This window comes from Mesoplodon densirostris, chromosome 2 (genome assembly GCF_025265405.1).
Source record: "Mesoplodon densirostris isolate mMesDen1 chromosome 2, mMesDen1 primary haplotype, whole genome shotgun sequence".
NCBI classification, from domain to species: domain Eukaryota; kingdom Metazoa; phylum Chordata; class Mammalia; order Artiodactyla; family Ziphiidae; genus Mesoplodon; species Mesoplodon densirostris.
The window spans coordinates 156137771-156162074 of record NC_082662.1 but is presented as its reverse complement, the minus strand read 5'-3'; the positions used below and the strand labels follow the sequence as shown (position 1 = coordinate 156162074).

At 34.9% G+C, this 24304-nt stretch overlaps 1 protein-coding gene across 1 annotated transcript in view; it reads left to right on the top strand.

The window, feature by feature from the left end:
• The window catches only part of RALGPS2 (Ral GEF with PH domain and SH3 binding motif 2), a 154315-nt gene extending 131083 nt beyond the window's left edge, over positions 1–23232 (top strand). The window contains exons 14-19 of the mRNA XM_060088552.1: positions 5220–5274; positions 9657–9762; positions 10317–10409; positions 17221–17326; positions 19835–19926; positions 22612–23232. Coding sequence (XP_059944535.1) covers positions 5220–5274; positions 9657–9762; positions 10317–10409; positions 17221–17326; positions 19835–19926; positions 22612–22641 — 482 coding nt within the window. The 3' untranslated portion in view covers positions 22642–23232. The remainder of the gene's footprint in view (positions 1–5219; positions 5275–9656; positions 9763–10316; positions 10410–17220; positions 17327–19834; positions 19927–22611) is intronic.
• Positions 23233–24304: the final 1072 nt, after the last annotated feature.

The following is a 24304-nucleotide window of genomic DNA, read 5'->3' as shown; positions in this document are numbered from 1 at the left end:
GAAAAAGAAATAAAAGGAATCCAAATCAGAAAAGAAGAAGTAACGCTGTCACTGTTTGCAGATGACATGATACTATACACAGAGAATCCTAAAGATACCACCAGAAAACTACTAGAGCTAATCAATGAATTTGGTTAAGTAGCAGGATACAAAAGTAATGCACAGAAATCTCTTGCATTCTTGTACACTAACAACAAAAAATCAGAAAGAAAAATTAAGGAAACACTCCCATTTACCATTGGAACAAAAAAATAAAGTACCTAGAAATAAACTGACCTAAGGCGAGAAAAGACCTGTATGCAGAAAACTGTAAGATGCTGATGAAAGAAATCAAAGACAATACAAATAGATGGAGAGATACACCATGTTCTTGGATTGGAAGAATCAACATTGTGAAAATGACTGTACTACCCAAAGCAATCTACAGATTCAATGCAATCCCTATCAAACTACCAGTGGCATTTTTCACAGAACAAGAACAAAAAAATTTACAATTTGTATGGAGACAAAAAAGACCCCAGGGCCTCCCTGGTGGCGCAGTGGTTAAGAGTCCGCCTGCCGATGCAGGGGATACGGGTTCGTGCCCCGGTCTGGGAGGATCCCATATGCCGCGGAGCGGCTGGGCCCGTGAGCCATGGCTGTTGAGCCTGAGCATCCGGAGCCTGTGCTCCGCAACGGGAGAGGCCACAACAGTGAGAGGCCCGCATACCGCAAAAAGAAAAAAAAAAAAAAAAAAGACCCCAAATAGCCAAAGCAATCTTGAGAAAGAAAAACGGAGCTGGAGGAATCAGCCTCCCTCACTTTGGACTATACTACAGAACTACAGTAATCAAGACAGTATGGTACTGGCACAAAAACAGAAATATAGATCAATGGAACAGGATAGATAGCCCAGAGATAGAAAATGCACACACCTATGGTCACCTTATCTTTGACAAAGGAAGCAAGAATATACAGTGGAGAAAAGACAGTCTCTTCAATAAGTAGTGCTGGGAAAACTGGACAGCTACATGTAAAAGAATGAATTTAGAACACTTCCTAACACCGTACACAAAAATAAACTCAAAAGGGATTAAAGACCTAAATGTAAGGCCAGACACTACAAAACTCTTAGAGGAAAACAGAGGCAGAACACTCTGTGACATAAATCACAGCAAGATCCTTTTTTTTTTTTTTTTTTTTTTTTTTGCGGTATGCAGGCCTCTCACTGTTGTGGCCTCTCCCGTTGTGGAGCACAGGCTCCAGACACGCAGGCTCAGCAGCCATGGCTCACGGGCCCAGCCGCTCCACAGCATGTGGGATCTTCCCGGACCGGGGCACGAACCCATGTCCCCTGCATCAGCAGGTGGACTCTCAACCACTGCGCCACCAGGGAAGCCCAGCAAGATCCTATTTGACCCACCTCCTAGAGTAATGGAAAAAGAAACAAAAGTAAACAAATGGGTCCTAATGAAACTTAAAAGCTTTTGCACAGGAAGGGAAACCATAAACTAGACAAAAAGACAACCCATAGAGTGGGAGAAAATATTTGCAAACAAAGCAACTGACAGGATTAATCTCCAAAATATACAAGCAGCTCATGCAGCTCAATATCAAAAAAAAAAACAACCCAATCCAAAAATGGGCAGAAGACCTAAACAGACATTTCTCCAAAGAAGACACACAGATTGCCAACAAACACATGAAAGTATGCTCAGTATCACTAATCATTCAAGAAATGAAAATCAAAACCACAATGAGGTATCACCTCACACCAGTTGGAATGGCCGTCATCAAAAAATCTAGAAACAGTAAATGCTGGAGAGGGTGTGGAGAAAAAGGAGCCCTCTTGCACTGTTGGTGGGAGTGTAAACTGATGCAGCCACTATGGAGAACAGTATGGAGGTTCCTTAAAAAACTAAAAATAGAGCTACCATATGACCCAGCAATCCCACTACTGGGCATATACCCTGAGAAAACTGTAATTCAGGAGGAGACGTGTCACACAATGTTCACTGCAGCATTAATTACAATAAATAGCCAGAACATGGAAGCACCCTAAATGTCCATCAACAGATGAATAAATAAAGAAGATGTGGCACATATATACAATGGAGTATTACTCAGCCATAAAAAGAAATGAAATTTAGTTATTTGTAGTGAGGTGGATGGATGGACCTAGAGTCTGTCATACAGAGTGAAGTAAGTCAGAAAGAGAAAAACAAATACCGTATGCTAACGCATATATATGGAATCTAAAAGAAAAAAAAATGGTTCTGAAGAACCTAGTGGCAGGACAGGAATAAAGACGCACGCAGACTTAGAGAATGGACTTGAGGACACGGGGCCAGGGGGGAAGCTGGGACAAAGTGAGAGAGTGGCATTGACATATAGACACTACCAAATGTAAAACAGATAGCTAGTGGGAAACAGCTGCATAGCACAGGGAGATCAGCTAGGTGCTTTTACCACCTAGAGGGGTGGGATAGGGAGGGTGGGAGGAAGACGCAAGAGGGAGGGGATATTGGGATATATGTATACATAAAGCTGATTCACTTTGTTATACAGCAGAAACTAACACTGCATTGTAAAGCAATTATGCTCCAATAAAGATGTAAAAAAAACAAAAAAAAGCCATTTGGTGACCTTGACAAGATTTGCTTTATAGAGTAGTGTAGGCAAAGCTTGGAGATTGGAGAATGAGAGGTAAGAAAATAGGGATAGCTATTATGAAGTGGGAGCAGAAAATTGGGACTGGAAAAGGATGTGAGATTAAGAGAGGAATTTGTTTGGTTTTACTTCCTAAACTTTTATTTATTTTCTGAACCTTCTAGATGAACATTATTTCTTTGGATGTTTGGAATTAGGAAATCTCCATACAGTGCTATTTTTATTTTTAAAAAGCAATAACGGAGGAAAATGTCTTCTTCTGTGATTAACTGCCAGGTTTCTCAAAGGCTAAGCCTATTATAATTAATATGACCATTTCAATATTGATGAACAGTCAATAGAAAGAAATGTAGGAGTTCATTTTCTTGAACATGTTGACTTCCTTTAACCCTTGAGAGTTTCAAACCCTGAAAGTGAAATTGCTTTGGAGCTAGAATGCTCCATTCAGCAGTTTTATTCCAATATTCCCCTTTTTATAAATGCATATGATTAAATGATGACAAAATTTAAAAAACAGAAGACAAGTTGGCCTCTTGAAATACCTCTCTGTTAATACTGTGAATTGCCTATATGTAAATATCAACCTCAATCTGAAAAAATGATACACAGAATAATTTTGCAAAAGAGAGAGGAAGAACATTTTTCCAGTTAAAAATGTGTTACACTTATGGAATCTAGCATGTCACTTTAAGCCAAAAACAGTAATTTTAAAAATTACAGCTCTCAATTCAGTATAGAATATTTGGCTTTTCTATAATAATCATAAATATTATAATGATTATTATTCTCTATTTGTGGCTTTTACTTTCCATAGATGTTCTTTTTGTTACCACAAGACAGTTATCTAGTTATTTCATTCCATTACAGTTAGTGTCTTAGTTTAGAGACCTATCTTTTAGAACAAGAAGAGGCTAATTCAATTTTTGCCTTTGTATTGTTTAATTATTCCAAGGCTAAGGAGATAAACAGTAGAGATTGTTACATCTTTGTTTATAAATTAAAAACATTAGACATAGGCATTACCTTCCAGGGTGTTTGCTTTAAAACATTCTGAAAAGAAAGTCTATAACCATAGATGGTAGTTGTTAATACGCACACGCAATTCATAATCACAAAAAGGTTTTTTCCTCAGCTGTAACTTTTACATACAATATTAATATATCCCTTGGAGGCTTTGAGAAAGTACTCTGGAGAAATTAACCAGTGCTTGGGACTATGGCCTCTAACGTTTTTTAACATGGTATATATGTCCTAGGTAACCTAAAGGAGTCTTGCCCAGCTAAAGGAGGTGTATCCACTCTGAGCTTCATCCTTCTGGAAGAAACTTTTATCTTCTACAAATAAGTCATACTAACTATGCTTAAATTTTCATTATCACATAATTCTACATCAAAAGATAACCTACAAGGGTTTCCCTGGTGGCGCACTGGTTGAGAGTCCGCCTGCCGATGCAGGGGACGCAGGTTCGTGCCCCGGTCCAGGAAGATCCCACATGCCGCGGAGCGGCTGGGCCCGTGAGCCATGGCTGCTGAGCCTGTGCGTCCAGAGCCTGTGCTCCGCAGCGGGAGAGGCCACAACAGTGAGAGGCCCGCGTACCGCAATAAAAAATAAATTAGAAAAAAAAAAAAAAAAGATAACCTACAAGACCCCACTGCCAACAACAGATTACTTCCAGTTTCTTATCTGAACCACACAACCAGAAAATTACTTCAGTGACTGTTACTCAGTTCTTCAAAGAATGGGACATAACTCATGCCATTCTAAATGCATGGAAGAGGTGTTATTCCATCACATATAATGGGTTCCTTATAGTATTCAAGTTTGAGCCTCTCACAGAACCCTGGTTGTGAAAGTCTGATAGACGATTCAATTTGATACATAAGGGACATATTAATTATTGATTTTATTGAGAGCCAGTATTATCTTTAAAATAACTTTTAAATCAACCTAAGCTGTTTTGGACTCTCCAAATTCTTTCCCCTCAAATTAAGCTAATCTAAAACTTTCTATTTTAACTGATATTCTGGGTCTCTTAAGAGAAACTTGTACACTGTTATGTCACCTTTTTTTTTTTTTTCCTGAATTTAAGGATTCCATCCTCTTCTACCTTGCCCCTAAAGGCAAAAATTGAATGTCATTAAGCTTTTTAATCCTTAGGGTAGTAATGGGTTTTTAAAAAAATACAAAGGGAAGCAGTATACCATGAACCTGTAAGAAATGCGTAATTATATTGGTCTTAAATTATGGCAAACCTAATAAGGAAAAATTTTGTGCTTATGTACATTCTCTGGTGGTAGGAAAAGTGTTTACTAATGAATTTAAGCCATAAGTATACATGCAAAAATCTTTTATGCTATTTTGTTATTTTGGGTAGCCTTGTCAACTCTATTCTAATATATTGCAAAATAAATTAAGCACAATGATATTAGAATGAAGAACTGATATGTGGATGTTCACCCACAAATAATGTGACTGTCATTTTATAAGCACCTTTAGAGTATTTATTTTTAAAAGACAACATCCAAACCCTAATTATGATGTTTAAAAAATAAGATAACTTTTGATTTTAGGTAGCAGTGATGGCTCTGAACTAAGTGAAGAGACTTCATGGCCTGCTTTTGAAAGGTAAGAAAAATTGCCCATTTAAACTATTTTGAGTTTATTTTGTCTATCTTAAAGTATATGATAATGTGAATTTAAACACATAATATTTATTACATATCTCCAAGGGACTATTTTAGGCTTCCTGCTGGTGGCAAAAAAAAAAGTTAATATTTAAGCCTGGAATTTAGTGTTATCTAGTAAAGACATGTTTATTTGGAGGCTTGACACATATATTTGAATTTTAGTGCATTTTAAATTGTAACTTAAAAATAATAATAACTGGGGCTTCCCTGGTGGCGCAGTGGTTGACAGTCTGCCTGCCGATGCAGGGGACACGGGTTCGTGCCCCGGTCCGGGAGGATCCCACATGCCGCGGAGCGGCTGGGCCCGTGAGCCATGGCCACTGAGCCTGCGCGTCCGGAGCCTGTGCTCCACAACGGGAGAGGCCACAGCAGTGAGAGGCCCGCGTACAGAAAAAAATAAAAAATAAAAATAATAATAATAATAATAATAATAACTAATCACAGCTTACCTACATATGTATACAAAAACAAAATTATTTCCTTAAATTCTGGTTCATTTAAGTAATTTTAAGGCATTTAGTGGAGTGGTCAACTTCATTCATTCTCAGCTAATTTGTCAAGAGCAAAATGACTTAGTAAATTTTAAATTATACTGTAAGTAAAGCAGCTAAAAGTTTGAACTTAAATTGTCATTAATTCAAAGTTTGCACAAAGCACACAGATTTGTACTGAAATAATGTAAGTCATGTTCTGTTTTCTTTTCCTTGATGCTTTAAGCTGTAAGATCTGTCATCTGCTTGTGGCAAATACGCCATATTGATCTTCCAAAATAAGATTTTTCTAAAAATATAGTCAAACAGTGCAAATAATTGTTATTTAAAAAATATCCATTAGAATTTTACTGTCTTTGACCATTTTCATTCTGCCATTGTCATATTAAGATACTTGAATCATGAGCAAAATAATTGCTCCCTTTTGTATATAAACTAAGCAATCTAAGTTTCTAAGCAACAAGATTAGATTGAGTTTTGAATGTCATGTTAAAATTGATGAAGTTGAATATATTTAGTTACCTAAATTTAGTTACCTAGTTACCTCCCTGTCAGTCACTTTTTAATAGAAAACAATTATACTAACTATATATTTGAAATTGAACTATACATACTTGAATTGGTTAATTTCATGATGTAACTGGAAAATTAGATCCTTGTTCTTGAAACTTCATAAAGATTTCTCACCATTATGTGATTAAGATTTTACTTGCAAATCTAATATTTCAAACTACTTTTGAACCTTTCTACTCCAATTGTCAGTGTTCCTAAGTTTTGTTCTCTTTGTTTTGGGGGATTTTTAACAATTTGTTTTTACATATTATTTCTCTTCCAACTTTTTCTTTCAATCTCTTTATTTGGGTTTGCCTGAAACAGGAAAAACACAAGAGTTGCCTCTGGCTTGCTGTCTGTACAAATTGTCTTATTAGTTCTTTCCTCTAATAAGAACATAATATCATCAGATGTTGATTTCAGAGTGTACTGTATTTAGGTAAGAAACATTGATGAACAGAATTGTTTCTCATATTGCATGAGTTATGAGCGAGTAACCAGAATGGTGTTGTGTTAAATAATCTGTTCTTATCCTAGCAGGTTACTTATGAAGATGGTATTTAACAATATTAACCTTCACATCTCAAAACAGTATTTTTCTTTTGACAGGAGTTTTGCTTTGCAGATATTTGCAGCCAAAAACATGTACTGTGCTTGTGCCAAAGTTTAAATCAGTGGCTCTTGGGACATTTTGAGAGCAAATCTAATGCTGCCCAGCAAGACTCAGACATGAAATATTAAAAAGTGAATAAAGAGCTAGGATTTAAAATGCTACCTATGGGCAGTGAACTTTGAAAATAGAGAGACATCAAATATGTTGCCCCTTAAGTTGCTAAAATAATACTTTCTGTTTTAAATATCATTTATCAACAGTGCTACTTCTGGCTTTTCCTAGGCAAAGAAGTAACAGTGTTTCTACATGTGTGTGTGTTTGTGTGTGTGTGTGTGTGTGTGTTTATTTCCTTTGTTAAGTATCACATGCCATTTTGGATGAATATTAACTCATACCATTTTTATCATTTATGGGCTTTATCATGTATTCATTTTAATTGATGTGGAAATAGAAGACTGCTTTATTTATTACTCAGTTCATCTCTTTTGGTAGTTTTCTTGGATTTAATATAAAAGAAAGGAAAATAAGGTGTTTAAGCCACATTACTTTTAAGTTTGTAGGTCTCATTGCTTTTAGCTGTCTTTATAGGGGCATACAATAAAAATTTATATATAAATCCAGGTATCATATTTAAAGTGGAATCTAAGAACTGGAATATGAACAAAAGGATTTTTTAAGTATTTTTCAGGCTTTGATAGTGTTTGGTTATAAATACCTCTTTAATTAGCAGATTTGTGAAAGTGAATGTATATAAATATATGGTTCGAACTAATAAGCACCTTTAAGTATTTATATTCAATAGTAGAAGAAAAAAAATAATTTGAAATTTATGCTGTATGCTTTAAAAAAAGAAAGAGGAGCAATCACATACTATCCTTTTGTAGGATTTAGAAAGCTGTATTACACAAAGAAATTATTATGCTGTTCTAGGTTATTGATGATGATTGTGTGAGTAAAAGTAATATATACAATTTATAATGGAATCCAACAGGAACAGATTATACCATTCTCTCGGCCCGGTGACAAGAGTGGCACGAAATGGCTATCGAAGCCACATGAAGGCCAGCAGGTACAATTCCCCTGCATTCAGGGGTCACAGAACTCCCCTCTGGTGTTGGTGATTGGCTTACATGGGTGTGGTCTCACATTATTTCTGTTCTTTCTCAACTAATTGGTTTAAAAACTAAACAAAATGCCCATGAAAACTTTCTTTCCAAGATTTAATCTAGAGATAAATTTGAACTATTCTTTCTGATCCCAGAGCTAATTGCTAGAACTTGCATCTTTATGTCAGCATTTTTAAATAATTCCAAATCTGTAGCTTTATAACTGCACAGGTCTTTCTAATGTTGCTGATTATTGGATAAGCAGTACAAAAATCCACTTGTTATTCAACGCTGCAATCGAAGAATTTACTACATTCAATTTATCTTTTTTAAGAATTTTTCAGGTTAACTTCAGATCCTGAATTTAGACAAGTCTTTTTTATTAAATAATATTTCTGTGTTTAAACTCATGTTCATTCAGTTGTTTATCTTGTTAAACCTGGTCTCTTTTTGCACCACATTAGCTGCAGAAGAAAATAAGTATGGTAGATTGATTGGGGGGTGGAGGTTAACAGTAATGGATAATCCACCAATTCTCATAATACAACAAAATAGCAGACTTTAAAGTTAATCTTATGTCAATTTAATGGTGTGTAATCTCCTTGAACATATACCTCCTTGAATATGAATAGCTCCAGCATGAAATTTCTAGTGTTTCTAAGTTTTTAAGTCACTTTGAAGACACCTAAATAATAAAAAAGGGATAAACTTGCAAACTTCAGGTTTCTTCACTGTTGTAGCAATTCTGCAGCTCATGTCAAATGACCAGAGGAATGACAGCTTTTTTTTAAATCAGTGTGTATGTTTTAATTGACTTATATAGGAATTGTTCTCATTTTAACTGTTGGACCTTAAATGAGTTGGGGAGAGATATTTAAATGTTTGATTATTATTTTGTGACGGTTTTCTTAAGATACAAGAAAAAGAAATCTTGAGTTTGGAGTTATTCCTTTCTTGGAGAGCTGTTAAGCTATAATCACTTAGATGCATTGATGACATTAAAATGTCATTAAATTTCATTGCAGAAAGTCGGTTTTTTAAATATGTTGTTAATTGCCTTCATTACTTCTTTCACCTGTTTTAGAATTAAGCATGGGTTTTCTTTTGCTTTTTTCCTTTTGATTCTGCTATTTTTATTTTGAGTTTTATATGCTTAAATACTTTTAACAAATAGAATCCTCATCTTTCCTACTAGGACTTAAGTATTTACTGGGGAAAAAAAGGTTTCAGCAGTGCTGCAGTGTGGCATGTTAAGAAGAAAAGTCTTAAATCCCTAATTTAATCTTTACTAGGGTGAATCTCTGTATTCTTTCTAAATTATACTTGTTCAAATATGCAATAAAATGTGTTTTTTAACCATCTGCTGACTTCAGTAACTTCCTGTTAATTTTGTGACAGCTTACAAATTTCAGATCAGTAAGCCTTTATAACTGTCAATGTCTTCTTATTCTGAATAAAGTAACAGTTTTAAAATTAAGAATAATTACATTTTATCTAAGTACCTACTCGATAATCACTAAAGCGCTTATATGTTCTTTTCTTCATTTCATTATTATAGTTCTGCAGAATCAGAAGATTTGGCAGTACATTTATATCCAGGAGCTGTTACTATCCAAGGTGTTCTCAGGAGAAAAACTTTGTTAAAAGAAGGCAAAAAGCCTACAGTAAGAATTTAATATATTTTAATACACGTTCTAAAATTAAGCAAATGAATAGGACCCTAAAAAATATGAAGACGGTTGAAATAAAACCAGATATATTATACACTTGAAATAATTTAAGATACACCTTTGCCTCACAATGTTATTTAATTTAAAGTGTTACTATACCTGCCATATAGATTTTGGTTAAATCATACCTTTTGGGTGTTTAAATCAAGATGCTCCTGTACTTCTCTTTGCTCCCTAATATAGTTCTTAGAGAACCTTGAAAATATATCCCATTAAGAAGTATTTTAAGTAGTAAGTTTAGAAGAAATAGAAAACAGAGTGACAACCCTAAAAAATAGAATTCAGCCAATTTTGTTTGGTCAGTCCTAAGTAGAATGTATTGAGTGGACGTGATAAGAATATCTGAGATAAAGATTTCAGAAGTGATGAAACTCGAAGCTAAGGTGGTGGAAGTGAAGTGGAGCTAAAGATCTTTGGCACTGAGAAAACAGAGTGACTGAGAAGCCAGTAGCATTTGCGTAGTATATTCATGTGTCTGTCCTCTCCAGGTAGCATCTTGGACGAAATATTGGGCAGCTTTGTGTGGGACACAGCTTTTCTACTATGCTGCCAAATCTCTAAAGGCTACAGAAAGAAAACATGTAAGTATTCCTGTTCCAAGTTGTTAGCATAGTTTCACAGCCTCTTCATGGTTGTAAAGAAAGTAGGTCTAATGCGATGCAAGGGTTTGGGTTTTTTCCCACATTCTAATCCAGAAGTTCTTACACTTTCCTTGTTGGAGTATTATAATGGAATTATTTTTGTTTAGTAAGACCATTCCAAGGAAGGTCTTGGGAACAACTTCCATATTTTGTAGTTTCTTTTTTAAATGCTATTTTTCCATTGCAAATGTCAAAACTGCACACTACAAGTATCTATCTTCACTTCCAAGCCCTCTCAAACCTGGGTTTTTTGGGTCAAAAATGGTTGAAAACTATCGCCTTGGAGTCTCGTTTCCTAATTTGTAAAATATGAAAAATTCGGACCAGCATCTCTGGTTCTTTCCACCTCAGTCTCTGTTTGAGTGGTTTTCCCAACAGTGAAGAGGAATAATAGTTACTAAGGTTACTATGATCACCTTCTTGTGTTTAAAAGAAGCTTTGAAATGCTCTTTTCTCCAGATGTAGAATCTTCCTATAAATCTTTTTTTTGCATGCTGTTTTTTCTATACCAGTGCTACAATATTTGAAAATGGAAAACTAAGTTTCCATTTTCCATGTTGCATTAACACAGTCCCCTGGAGAGGAATTTTATTTCTAAATTGTGTATTTTGGGGGTGGGGGGTGAATTAAGTGGTTTACCATACTGAGGAAAAAGGTAAGCCACTGAAAAAAAAAATTAAGTTCTTTTACTACTTATACATTACCCAGTGATACTGCATAATTCAGAGAAGCCCTTCTTTTTTTTTTGGAAGTGGGGGGGAGGGCATTTATCACTTTGTGTTTTTTTTATTCTAACAATGGCTCTTAAAAACTATAATACACACACATTACATGTATACATTTTAATATCAGGTATTACTTCACCAAACACTTGGACTAAGTTTACTGGGATTCAGTGTTTTTTTGTTTGTTTTGTTGTTGTTTTATTTTGTTTTGTTCCTTTTAGTAAGCATAATCCCTAGTTTGAAGTTTGGTTGGATGAGGCCAGTTACAAGTTCAACTTCAGACATTATCATTAGATAAGTTTTTTCTTTATTCTCACAGTTTTAGCCCTTTAATCACACCAGGGGTAGAGAAGAATACATTTTTGGTTTAAATGAATGTGGGAAGTGCCATAGGATAGCATCACCTACCTTTCCTTATCAGCCGTACCCACACCTTGTCACTGTCCTGAATTTCATGTTAATCATTGTCTTGCTTTTCTTTAGAGTTTACCATATATGTTTCCTTAAACAGTACATTGTGTCATTCTTTAATTGTACCTGAATGGAATCATATAAATTCTTGAGCACTGACTTTTTTGCTCACTATTATGTTATAATTATCTAGACATAGTCCTCACATTGAGGTGAAGGACTGTTTTTTGTATTCTAGTCAAATTGACTATAATGCCCACATACCCGACAAAGCTACAGTTTAGTTTCACTAGAACGTTTTACAGAGTAATTGCCTCTGGTTAGTACTGCTGTACTCAAAGGAGGGGAAAAAAAAAAGGTTGATATAGCTAAATTAAATTGTCATCTTCAGATATAGTTAACTGTTCACTTAGCCACTTTCAGAGACTTGGCTGGATTTCACTTATTATAAAGAAGCTGACTATTATAAAGAAGTAAAATGTATAAGGTAAATTTTTTTTTGTTTTTTCCTAACTTTAATTAGAAAGAAGCCAAATTAGAGAATTGATTAAATAACTGAATTTGTCCTCTAATACATATGTTAAATATCTTTTCATGTTTGGCATTGGTACTTATACATACAGAATAATAACATGCTAGTTTGGGCTTTTAATTATATGAAGTGATAAATAATGCATATGAAATGTTTAGAAATTAGAGCATAGTGGGCTGTGAGGGAGCCCAACTGAGTGCCGAGGAAATGGACTGTATTCCTCATCTTTTCTAGTTTAAACTGTTAAGATTAAAGAAAATTATAAGAACAAAATAGAGTATAGAGACAAGTCCATGTTTATATTTAGTATCAATTTTAGGATAGAAAAGATAGGGCACAGAACTAAAAGCAATGAAGGAAAAAATTTTAATCATTTTCAAACAGTTAAAATACAAATTGGAAGAAAATATGGGCTATATATAAGCAATATATATAAGCCAATAGATAAGGGATTAAAATCTTTTGTATAAACACAGCACCATCTATGTAGTGTTCTTGCCAAAAATTTAACCTGAATTTAATCATGAAGAAACAATTAAATCCACATTGTGGAACATTCCTATAAGACAACTGGCTTGGATTCTTAAGACCAAAATTTGGCAGATGGAATAGGGTAGGGGGACAGAAGGACTGTTCTAGATTAAGAGAAACTAAAGAGTCTTGACAGCTAAATGCAATGTATGTACCTTGGTTTATTCTTGGAGGAAGTTTTTTTAAGCTATAAAGCTCATAATTAGGACAATCAAAGAAATTGTAATATGGACTTTATATGATTGTGACTGTTAAATTTCTTGACTATGTTACATTGTGGTTATATAGTAATATATTCTTAGGAGATACATGTTGAAATATTTAGAGTCCAATGTTATGTGTGCAACTTACATTTAAATGTTCAAAGAGATCCAGCAAATGCAAAATGTAGATATATGGGTAATCATTGTAGCATTGTTTAAACTTCTCTGTAGTTTGAACCTTTTCAAAATTAAAAGCTGGAGGAGGAAAAAGAGTCACTAATGAAAGTATACCCGTTCATACATATATAAATCAATGCGGGAGGAGGAAATCTGGACGCCTACACCTCTGTGTTTTATTACTCTCTAAAGTATGACTGTTTTTGCCTGTGAGGAGCAGAGCAGGCTTGGGAAGCGAGAATAACTGGGAAGAAGGGAGGGGGACTATGGTTTTATTATGTCTATATTTTTGAATGTTTTAAGATGAAAACATTCACTGTAAAATTATTTTTAATTGAAGTGTATTCATTATAAAAAATGTTTGCAGATATGTTTGAGCCTATCTCTGCATAGTAATGAGTGAATAAATACTGTTTGATAAGTTAAATGTTAAACACCAAGGCTACACCTGAAAAAGAAATCTGTAACCTATATAAAGACCTTCCACAACTCAGTAAGACTAAAACAACAGTAGAAAAATGGAATAGAGAGATCAAGAAGGTGAAATATAAATGGTTAACAAACATGAAAAGGTGATGAACCTCACTAGTTATCAAAAACACAGATTAAAAAAGATGCCCTTTTTATTGGCCATTAGGCAGAAATTTTAAAGATTGATAATATAACACTGGCCAGGATGTAGGGAAACATAGACAGTCGGTGGAAATTTAAATTGGTATTGTTTCTGTGGTGGACAATTCTAGTCAGTATTTAACTTAATAACCAGCGATTCTTTATCTGAAAGTCTGTCCTATGGAAATCCTTGAACAAGTGCACAGATATCTATAGAAGAATATTCCTGGACTATTTATAGTATCAGAAATCTGCAAACACTGAAAATACTTATTATTAAGGAAATACTGATAGGTAAAAACCACAAGTCAGAGTAAGTATACCCCCATTTGTATATAAAAACCAACAGCAACAGAAAAGTCAGTCTTTGGTGTAATGCATAGAGAAAGGTCCAGATGGCTACACCCCAAAGGATGATGAATTCTGGGGAGTGGGATGAGATTCAGCTGGTGGTTGAGGGCATTTGCGCTCTATGTAAAGGGGCTTATACTGTTTGAATTACTTTTTTTTTAATTGAAAAAAGAAGCAATTGATGCAGATGTTTTGGGGGCTAGGAAAAGTATATTAGAAAATCGTGCTATCTGATTTGACATAAATTATTAGCTGTGAAATCAGCTGTTCTGTGGTATTGCCAATTTGATTCTTCATAGTATTAAAACTTCCTAATCCCTTTGGCTTTCATTTTTGTAGTACCCACGTTGTTACAAATAATGTGACGTGTTCCTTCTTTTCCCCATTTCTTTAAAACTGTGAAACATGTACATGCAAAGATATATAGTATACATGTACATTTTAAAGAATAATAAATAAAATGAACACCTCTATAACTCCACGCAGCATAAGACGACAGAGCATTACCAGAACTGTCCAAGACTTCCCAGATAGCATCCTCTTCCTTCCTTATCAGCCATACCCACAGCCTATCACTGTCCTAAACTTCATGTTCATCACTGCCTTGTTTTTCTTCAGGATTTTACCATATGTGTTTCCTTAACACATTGTCTCATTTTTGAACTGTACCTGAATGGATTCACATATATAGTTTTAAGCACTCCCTTTTTTGCTTAATATATTGTTGATGAGATTCATCACTGTTGATGCATATAGCTGTCCTTTATTCCTTTTCATACTTGAAGAGTCTTCCACTTTATGAATCTGCCATAATTTATTCATCATTCTACTGATGGATATTTGGATGCTTTCCAAGTTATTGCTGTATCTAACAAAGCTACTATGAATATTTTTGTGCATATGTTCTCTGGATTGTTCTGTTCTCTGTTCAAGGAAGGTAAACGTTCAACTTTACAAGAAAATGCCAAATTGATTTACGTACTCACCAACAGTATAATGAGGTTTTTCATTGTTCCACACCTTCACCATACTTGTTGTCAGGCTTTTAAATTTTGGCTAACCTAGTAAATATGAAATGGTACCTTGTGATTTTAATGTATACATCCCAGATTATTAATGAGTTTGAAGTTTTTTTCATGTTGTTGGTCATTCATGTTTCTTCTCTAAAATGCCTGGATAAATCTTTTGCTTATTGGATAGTGTGTTTTCTTACTAATTGGTAAAGGTTCCTTATATACTCTGGATACTAATCTACTAGCAGTTGTGTGTTACTAATATCTTCTTCCAATTTTTTTGATTTGGTTATTTTTTTACTCTCTGTGATGTTTTTAGTGAATAGTTTTTAACTTTAAAGTAATAAAAGTTATCCTTTCCTTTATGCTTAATAGTTTCTTTTTTTTTTTTTTTTTTTTTTTTTTTTGCGGTACACAGGCCTCTCACTGTTGTGGCCTCTCCCATTGTGGAGCACAGGCTCCGGACGCGCAGGCTCAGCGGCCATGGCTCACGGGCCCAGCCGCTCCGTGGCATGTGGGATCTTCCCAGACCGGGGCACGAACCCATGTCTTCCCTGCACAAACTGCAGGGAAGCCCGCAGTTGACTTTTATATTGATCTTTTCCAAGCATCCTTGCTGATCTTTCTTATTAACTTGGTGGATTTTCTGTGTAGATAATATCATCTGTGAGTAATGGCAGTTTTATTTCTTCCTCACCCTTATACCTTTTATTTCTTTCCTGTTATCTTAGTGTGCTGACTAGGTCTTCCAATTCAGTGTTGGATGGAAGTAGCAATGGTGGGCATCCTTGTCTTAAAACTGATTTTGAAGTGTTTTTAGCATTTTACCCTTGAGCATGCATTGCAGGGTTTGGGTTTGGGTTTTGTTTTGTTTTGTTTTTTTCTTTCCTGCTTTGTTTTTGTTCGGGTTTTGTGGGGGGGGTATTGTTGTTTGTTTGGTAGGTACTCTTTATTGAATTAGGAAATACCATTCCATTCTAAGTCACACAGATAATGCATTATATCTTAGCAAATGGTTTTATTTTACATCAACTGAGTTGATCATACTTTTTTCTTTTAATGTTAATATGGTGATTTATTTTAATAATTTATCTAAAGTTGAACTAAGCTTGCTTTCATGAAATAAACCGAACTTAGTTGCAGTCATTGATTTCTAACATTAAATCACCCTCATATTCCTGGGATAAATCCAGTTTGGCCATCATGTACCAGCTTTTTTATACACTGCTAGATTCAGTTTGCCAATATTTTATTTAACATTTTTTCATTAATGTTCATGAGTAGGATTAACTTAAATTTCTGTGCTTTTATAACAGCCCTTTTTTTCCCATTACTAAAGTGTAACTTTATAAAAAAAAAAAGAATAACTAGACAAGTAACAAGCATGCTAAGAATACCTTCTTTTTGAGAAATACAAGCAAGAATATATTACTAAGAATTGTGATGGCAGTGCTGATTCATTAAATCATCAGGTTATCAGGTTTAAGATAACACCCCTATTACATTGGTACACCTTAAACTTATACAATGTTATATGTCAATTATATTCAGTAAAGCGGTGTGTGTGTGTGTGTGTGTGTGGAGATAACATCTCTATTAAAATGGAAGTATGTTTCCTATAATGAAGGGGTGAGGTGTAGCACAGTAACAAAAAAAAACAACACAGATGAATTTACCAGATCTACTAACAGATCATGGTCTTTGGGGGTGGACGCTAGGACAGTTAACTTTTTTTTTTTTTTTTTTTTTTTTTTTTTTTTTTTTTGCTGTACGCGGGCCTCTCACTGCTGTGGCCTCTCCCGTTGCGGAGCACAGGCTCCGGACACACAGGCTCCGCGGCCATGGCTCGCGGGCCCAGCCGCTCCGCGGCATGTGGGATCTTCCGGGATCGGGGCACGAACCCTAGTCCCCTGCATCGGCAGGCGGACTCTCAACCACTGCGCCACCAGGGAAGCCCTAGGACAGTTAACTTTTGATGAAGAGTTGAAGCTGAGAAAGATCTGGAAAGTATAAGAGACTATCTGAAGAGGGCATGCCTACATGGAATTTAGAAGTAAGAGACCGGGTGCAGACCTGACCAGCATGAAATTTCGTCTCTCTCTAGGAGAAACTGAAAATATGCTCTCTAACAGTTAATTTTTACATAGAATAAGCCATAAATTTTGTTTCCATTAATTATTTTTTTTTATCTCTCAGTTCAAATCAACATCAAATAAGAACGTGTCTGTAGTAGGATGGATGGTGATGATGGCCGATGACCCGGAACATCCGGATCTCTTCTTGCTGACTGACTCTGAGAAAGGTGAATCATTAAAATAACTAGGGCTTAAGGTATTGCATGTACACAACTTTCGATAAGCCAAAATTTATCAATAGTTTAACTGGAATACACGACTAGGGCCATTGTTTGTGTAGTTTAATCTCTTGGGAAATATTTGTGTCACATAATGTAATGTATACTAATGATAGCAATTTTTTTAGATATCAATATCTATTAATTGCTTATTTAATAAGCTTATTAAATAAGCTTATTTTCTTTGCTACATGGGCATAAGCTTGAAATTTAAAACCCAAATAATCCCTAGAGAGCTAATAACCAGAAAAGGAAGGAGGGAATTCGAGAATCTATAGACCACTGTTAACTTTAAAATTTCAGATTTACAGTATGCAGTACCCCTTCGTTTATATTCTGAGATAAATTGTTATTCTTAAGCTCTGAATGTGGCAGAAGTTTTCCTTTAAATGATTTTTATTCCATTACTTTTAATTAAATTAATTGGTAATTTGACTCAAACCACTTTCCAAATAAATATAATTTTAATTATAATAACTTAGCTTACAATGTATAGAGACATTTATAGTGAAAGTGTTGGCTATTGACCATAGGAGTTTTAAAAACTTTAAAACTTTAAATAAACTTTAAAAGTGGATGAGAGAGGTTGGAGGGTGGGCTGTGTAGTAGAATCAAATCATACCTTCTCACCCTGCCTGTGCCTGTTGTGGAGACCTCGGTCGTCAGAACAGATCCTCATGTGATTGCAGCTCTTCCTTTGTAACATCTGCCAGCTGTTGATAAGCACCACACAGGAAGCCAGAAAGAAAATTCTTTCATATCTGCCCAGAATCTTCCACTTCAGCAGCTCACTACTACTAAAATGAAGTTATATTACCTTTTACTGACTGTAAAATTATACTCTGACTTCTGTTTATTTAGAATGCATATCCACAGATATTCTGCTTTTAGGATATTGTGGTACTTTAAGTAAAAATTTAAGAAAATATGCAGAAAAAGTTAGGGCAGAAAAAAATAATAACAAAATGTTATGTTTTGAGATGAAATAGGTTGACTTACAGAGTAAGGAGCTCCTACTCAACATTCTGAATTCAAAGCCCCAGCCTCCACCCTGCCAATCCCAAAGGCCTTCATTATTTATAAAAGATCATTTTCATGGGGTTCAGTTAACAAATTATTTGTTTTCCATCAATTCCTTAGTGTGTTTGACAGAACCGTTTCAGAGTACAAGGTTTTTATGAAGTCTGTACTGATGGTCTTTTTCTGGGAGGAGAGAGTAGGTAAATGGCAGCTGTGGCCAGCTGATCGGATATGTCTGCTATTTAGGTTGATCTAATGTTTGCATCTGTGTCTAACAAGCAAAAAAGTGCTATGTTAGTAATTAAACATTTGGTGAAGAAAGCTGTTGCCTCTGAAAGTGAAAAAGTCTTTGATAAAATCTCAAAGAAGAGCTGTATAATGCCTACATATAGATCAGGCTCTTGAGCCATTGAATTCAGTTATAAAGGAAAGAGTAGCACTCAGTAAGAACTGGGAGATAAAAAGAACTCAGGTCAGTGAAAAAGGGGAATTAAGCTCAACTTAGGGCACCTATACTACATGAGTCCTTTCTTCTTTTCTCAGCTTATTATCTTAATACATATAAACATATAAAATATCCTTATTATGCATCAGTTTTGATTTAGAGTCAACATAAGGTCTAAATACATACAACACACATGAAACAAATGAATTTCTAATTTTCTAAAAGAGAAAAAGTTGCCTTCTCAGATTTTTCACATAAGCCCTCACTAGACCTAGAAATTTCTCTAATAATTTTGACAAATGTTAAAAACTAAAAGCATAGGTTATATTGATGTTAGCTGATTAATCCTTAATCACATTAAATAGCTAATGTTTAAGTGTTAAACATGTTAAAGCATTCTGGCCTATAAAAATTCAGTATTAGCATCTACTAATATTTAGATCATCTAAATAGTGCTGAGAAGTGATATTCTGCACTCTCATCCACTCATACAAATCTAGAGAAGCCAAACAATTATTTTATTTAAATATACTTTAAAGACCATTTAAGGAGACAAAATACTTCTCTTCCAATTCATAAACAGCAAAACAGTGACTTTCTGAATAAGTGATAGCACATGAATGTAGCACAGAGAACTCTTCGTTTTATTTGTATTGGAAAATCAGGTATTAGAGAAATAGAATTCTTTTTTTTTTTTTTTTTTTTTTTTTTGCGGTATGCGGGCCTCTCACTGTTGTGGCCTCCCCCGTTGCGGAGCACAGGCTCCGGACGCGCAGGCTCCGGACGCGCAGGCTCAGCGGCCATGGCTCACGGGCCCAGCCGCTCCGCGGCATATGGGATCCTCCCAGACCGGGGCACGAACCCGTATCCCCTGCATCGGCAGGCGGACTCTCAACCACTTGCGCCACCAGGGAGGCCCTAGAGAAATAGAATTCTTAAATGGAGAACTGTCATCAATTTTTATTGTTTCCCTTTGTTTTTAATAACTTTAGGAAATTCATACAAGTTTCAAGCTGGCAATAGGATGAATGCAATGCTGTGGTTTAAGCACTTGAGTGCAGCCTGCCAAAGTAACAAACAACAGGTAAGCATCTCTCTTGATCCTCAAAATAGTCCATAAATTGAGACTATATTTAAAAGAGTTCCAAAGAGAAGTAAGTGGACTAATTTTTGGAGTGAAGTAGGGAAATTGTTCATATGCTATGTCTTGTTGACCACAGTCAGCAAGACATGAAGTCCACATTTTAGAGAGGAGATGGGCAATAAACAAGTGAACAAATAACAAAATTTCAAGTAGTAAAAACTGTATGAACAAAATAGAATTACGTGATACGGAGTGATGGGAGTAGAGACAGACTTTAAATAAATAAGAGTGAACAGCAAAGATCTCCCTAAGGAGATGACAATGACACGAATGACAGGAAGGAAGGGCCACGTGAAGATAAGGGGGAACAAAGTTCTGGTGGAGGGAACAGTAAGTGCGCAAAGACTCTGAAGATGGAACAAGCTTCAGGTGTTCAAAACAGGGAACTGTAGCCCTTGTTGGGAGAATGTAGTGGGAGGCAAGGAGACTTTAGAGAGGTAAAAATGTGATGGCACCTTAACAAAAACTATTCTGATTTGTCTTTATTTGTTCTATGAACAATTTTATGCGGGTTCCTGTGCTTGCAGTGAAACCCAAAACTATGTGGACTTTTTGTTTGTTTCTATTTTTACTGAAACAAAGATGGTCTAACTCAAAGGCTTTCAGCTACAAGGGGGAATGAATCCATAGTGGTGTTTTCCCCAAACCCGGTTGCAGATTTAAAGTTGAACCATGAATTGGTAGGGCAGACATAAAATAAACATAGACTTTTTTAGGCCAGTTTTCAGTTGAATATATTTGAAAATTTTATTGTCTTAAGGTACTGAAATACAGAAGTATATGGTAAGTGTTATCAATAGCTAATTTTGAATAATATAATACACTATACAAGTTTATAAAGCTTATAAACATATTTTCCACCGTGTGCTATCAGGACCTAAGTTATTATCCCTTTTTTGATAAAGGAAGAAACTAAGGCTCGGAAATCCTAAATGACCTACACAGGGTCAAACAAGTAAAAAATCGTGGACCTGAGACGACACAAACTCTGTCTTCATCCTATAGATTCATTCTTCCTAAATATTTTTGGAATGGGCCTTGTTCTCTTACAATTTTTATTTCAAAAATATATGAAAGACTAATAGCAATACTTGGTACCATTTTTAACAATGTCCCTTAAGGACATGAAATACCATAGAGCAAAAATTACTTTCTTACCCCTGTCAAGTTAGTGTCTGGGACAGAATGAAGGAAGCAGACCTCCTTTTGCCTAAACCAAGCTTTTCAGGATTCAGCTCCATGCCGTACATTTTCTTTAAATGTAGCTTAAAGTACTGTATAATTTCTTTTTAATCTCAAATTTCAAGATTAATCTAGACAGGGTATGCGTACCAGCATAGAGGTTCAATTTCTTTTTACTATATTAGTTGACTTTGCTACTGAACAAGTCAACCAGATGTGTATAAATGGGGTTTTTTTAATTTGTTTGTTTCTATACTTGGAAGAATCAGAGAAGTAGCAAATTTATAAATAGAAGCTGTGAAATTTGAAAACTTTTAGTAGAAGACTCTAACTCAGATAAAACACCTTAAACCATAGTCAGGCAACTTAGGAGGAAATGAAAATGTTACTTTATTAAAATATTGGGTTTCTTAGAACCAGACCTGAGAATTTATACTTTAATTTAAGCACTCTTGGATTTGTACTGTGTATTTATAGTTCAGTTATGATTATATTGTCAAATAATTTTTCATTCAGAAGCTGACACACGTAAGAGATTAATTTTTTTTTTTTTTTTTAGTATCCCAGGTTTTCAGAAAAAGGTTGCTAAAGTGTGGGAACTATTAAGCTCTTTTAAAGGACAGAGAAATGACCACTGGTGCATGAATCTCTCTACCAGCACAACTTTGGAAAACTGGTAGTAAAAGTTAAGAGCGTTTTTTTTTAGCATGGTGAAACCCTCTTTAGTCCTTGACTAGAGGGTTCATTAATTTTTAAAAACAAAATATATTCATATTTCTAAGAATTATTGTTGAATTTCAGACTTAAAAGAAATCAAATTAAATTTGATCCAGTCTATAAGCAGCAAACTGTTATATAACCTGTAGATTTTTCAGAGTCACAAAGTTTCAGGTAAGAGTTTATCTAGCAATGAGTTTTATTCTTTTATACTCATTTTCATGATGATTTCACAAAGAAATTCTTAGTAATGTTTGTTATAAAATTATCTGTGCTGGATTTTAAAATTTGCATGTAGGAATTCATTGTATACATATAATGAAAAAATAAATGATGACAAGCATGTTTGTGTGGAATCTCACACTACTAGGGCCATACTTACTCTTTCCTCATTCATTTATTCACTCAGTGAACATCTCCTGAGCTCCCCTGTGTTAGACAAGAAAGATACTGTCTCTGCCCTTTTTCCCACCCGGATTTCAATTTATTGGAAAAAGTATTAACTCATCTCAATGACTTCCTCTCAAAAATGTTCTAGTGTATTTTATTCATTATTCATAAACAATTACAGTACCTTCTAGCAAATTCCTTTTTTTAAAAGATCTTTATTTAGGTCAGAAAGATTTTAATATTTGGGCTTACTTAGAATGACAAGGAAAGATAAGAAATAGTACTTTGAAAAACACCTTTTAAATACTATCAGTTTGTAATGCTTATATTTTTTAGGTTCCTACAAACTTGATGACTTTTGAGTAAAAGCCTGATAAAAAACAAGGTGAACTGTTATCTTAAGTGAAAGCAAGGACCTGATGAAAGAGCGCCAGCTATAAACCAATCCTGTGCCAGGAAGAACCTAGAGGTTCCATCTCAGCCTCTGGAGTTCTGAACCAAAAAAGCACTAATTTCAGGGAATGAAGTGAGATATTCCCAGAGAACAAATTGGAGTTGCAAAACAAACTGCCATGGACCATGCTTCTTATCTCTGAACCGACCTGTGGAAACCACTGCCTTAAAAGAATGAAAGGAAAACCAACATGAAACACCAAATAGTGTGTGTGAATCTTCTGGCGGTGCTGTGCTTGGAATAGATTGTAGCTAATTTGCATTTCTTTTAACTTTGTACTAATTTTGGAGGGGAGAATCACCTTTTTTTAGATACACTTTAAAAAGAAAAACATATTTCTTATGGGTTACATTAGGAGCTGGTTGTGAAGTGAGGTATAAAGCTACTCCAGCTTAGTAGAGTTCTACCAGCAGCCTAGCGGAAAGGTGTGCTTGAGCTTCCATTAGTCTGCAGCCTCACTCGCTTTTTCACAACAAGAGTGTAGGAATTAGAAATGTTAATAATGTGAGTTGTTGGAGTTTGTTTGGGATTTGGGGGGGGGGGTTGTTTTGGATGGGGGGAGATTTTTTAAAACACTAAACTTCTGAAATTTAGTACTGTTTGGGGTACATTATTTCCTGCAGGAGGTATAAAGGCTGAGTGTTCATATGCCAGACACTTTTTTCAAGTGGGCTCCAGAAAACATGGTTGTTTTTAACTGGGTTTAAAGCTTGGCCTTCTATATGAATTCATTGTTGGACCACAGATCTGCTTAGTAGAGAACTGTAATCCCAACCTAAACTTTTCTAAGAAGATTTTACAATAACTACATTTTTCAAGTGAATTGGATTATCCCTTCTGTCACTCACAGGTGATTTTTATCATTAAGGGTGATGTATTGATATTTTATCAGGATAGTTTCTTTTACAGTGTTTCATGTGCACAATGCCAGGTTTTTTTTTGTTATTCATTTTCATTATTTTTGATCAATATGAGATTCAGGATCACATTTGTTTAAAAGAGAGTCTACGTATGTTTGTATGCATGTATGTATTTTATTATAAGGCATACAAAATAATTTTCAAAGGGAAAAAGGTGAAAGACTGAGATGCTGGGAATTTTAAGTATCAAAACTTTCCTTCCTACTTAACCTTCCTTTATTACAAACATTTTTCTCAAAACTTACTATAGGTCCTTACGATGAAATCATATTTTGTCAGTAGTTGATCAAGCAGTTTTGTGAGAGCTCTTTAATGCAATAATGCATTTAACGTTTGAAATAAATGTTAAGTTACAAAAAAAGTTTGAAGGTGAAATGCCTTAGAGTTTTAACAAAAAACTGGCACTTGAACAAAGACTGTGTGTTGGATGTTACAAACTCATGAGGCATCATGAATTTTGGCTGTGGCCCAGAGTAAGAAGTGCTTTTTGACTGGTAACTTCTAATAGACTTCTATTACTTTGGGCCTCACATAAAATTTTTCAGATTGTATTCTTGGAGAATTTTATGCTTTTTTTTAATCATAAGTATTTCATCCTTGAATCCATGAAACTTAAATAGAAAATATTGCTTATTAGAATAATTAGCTAAAAAAT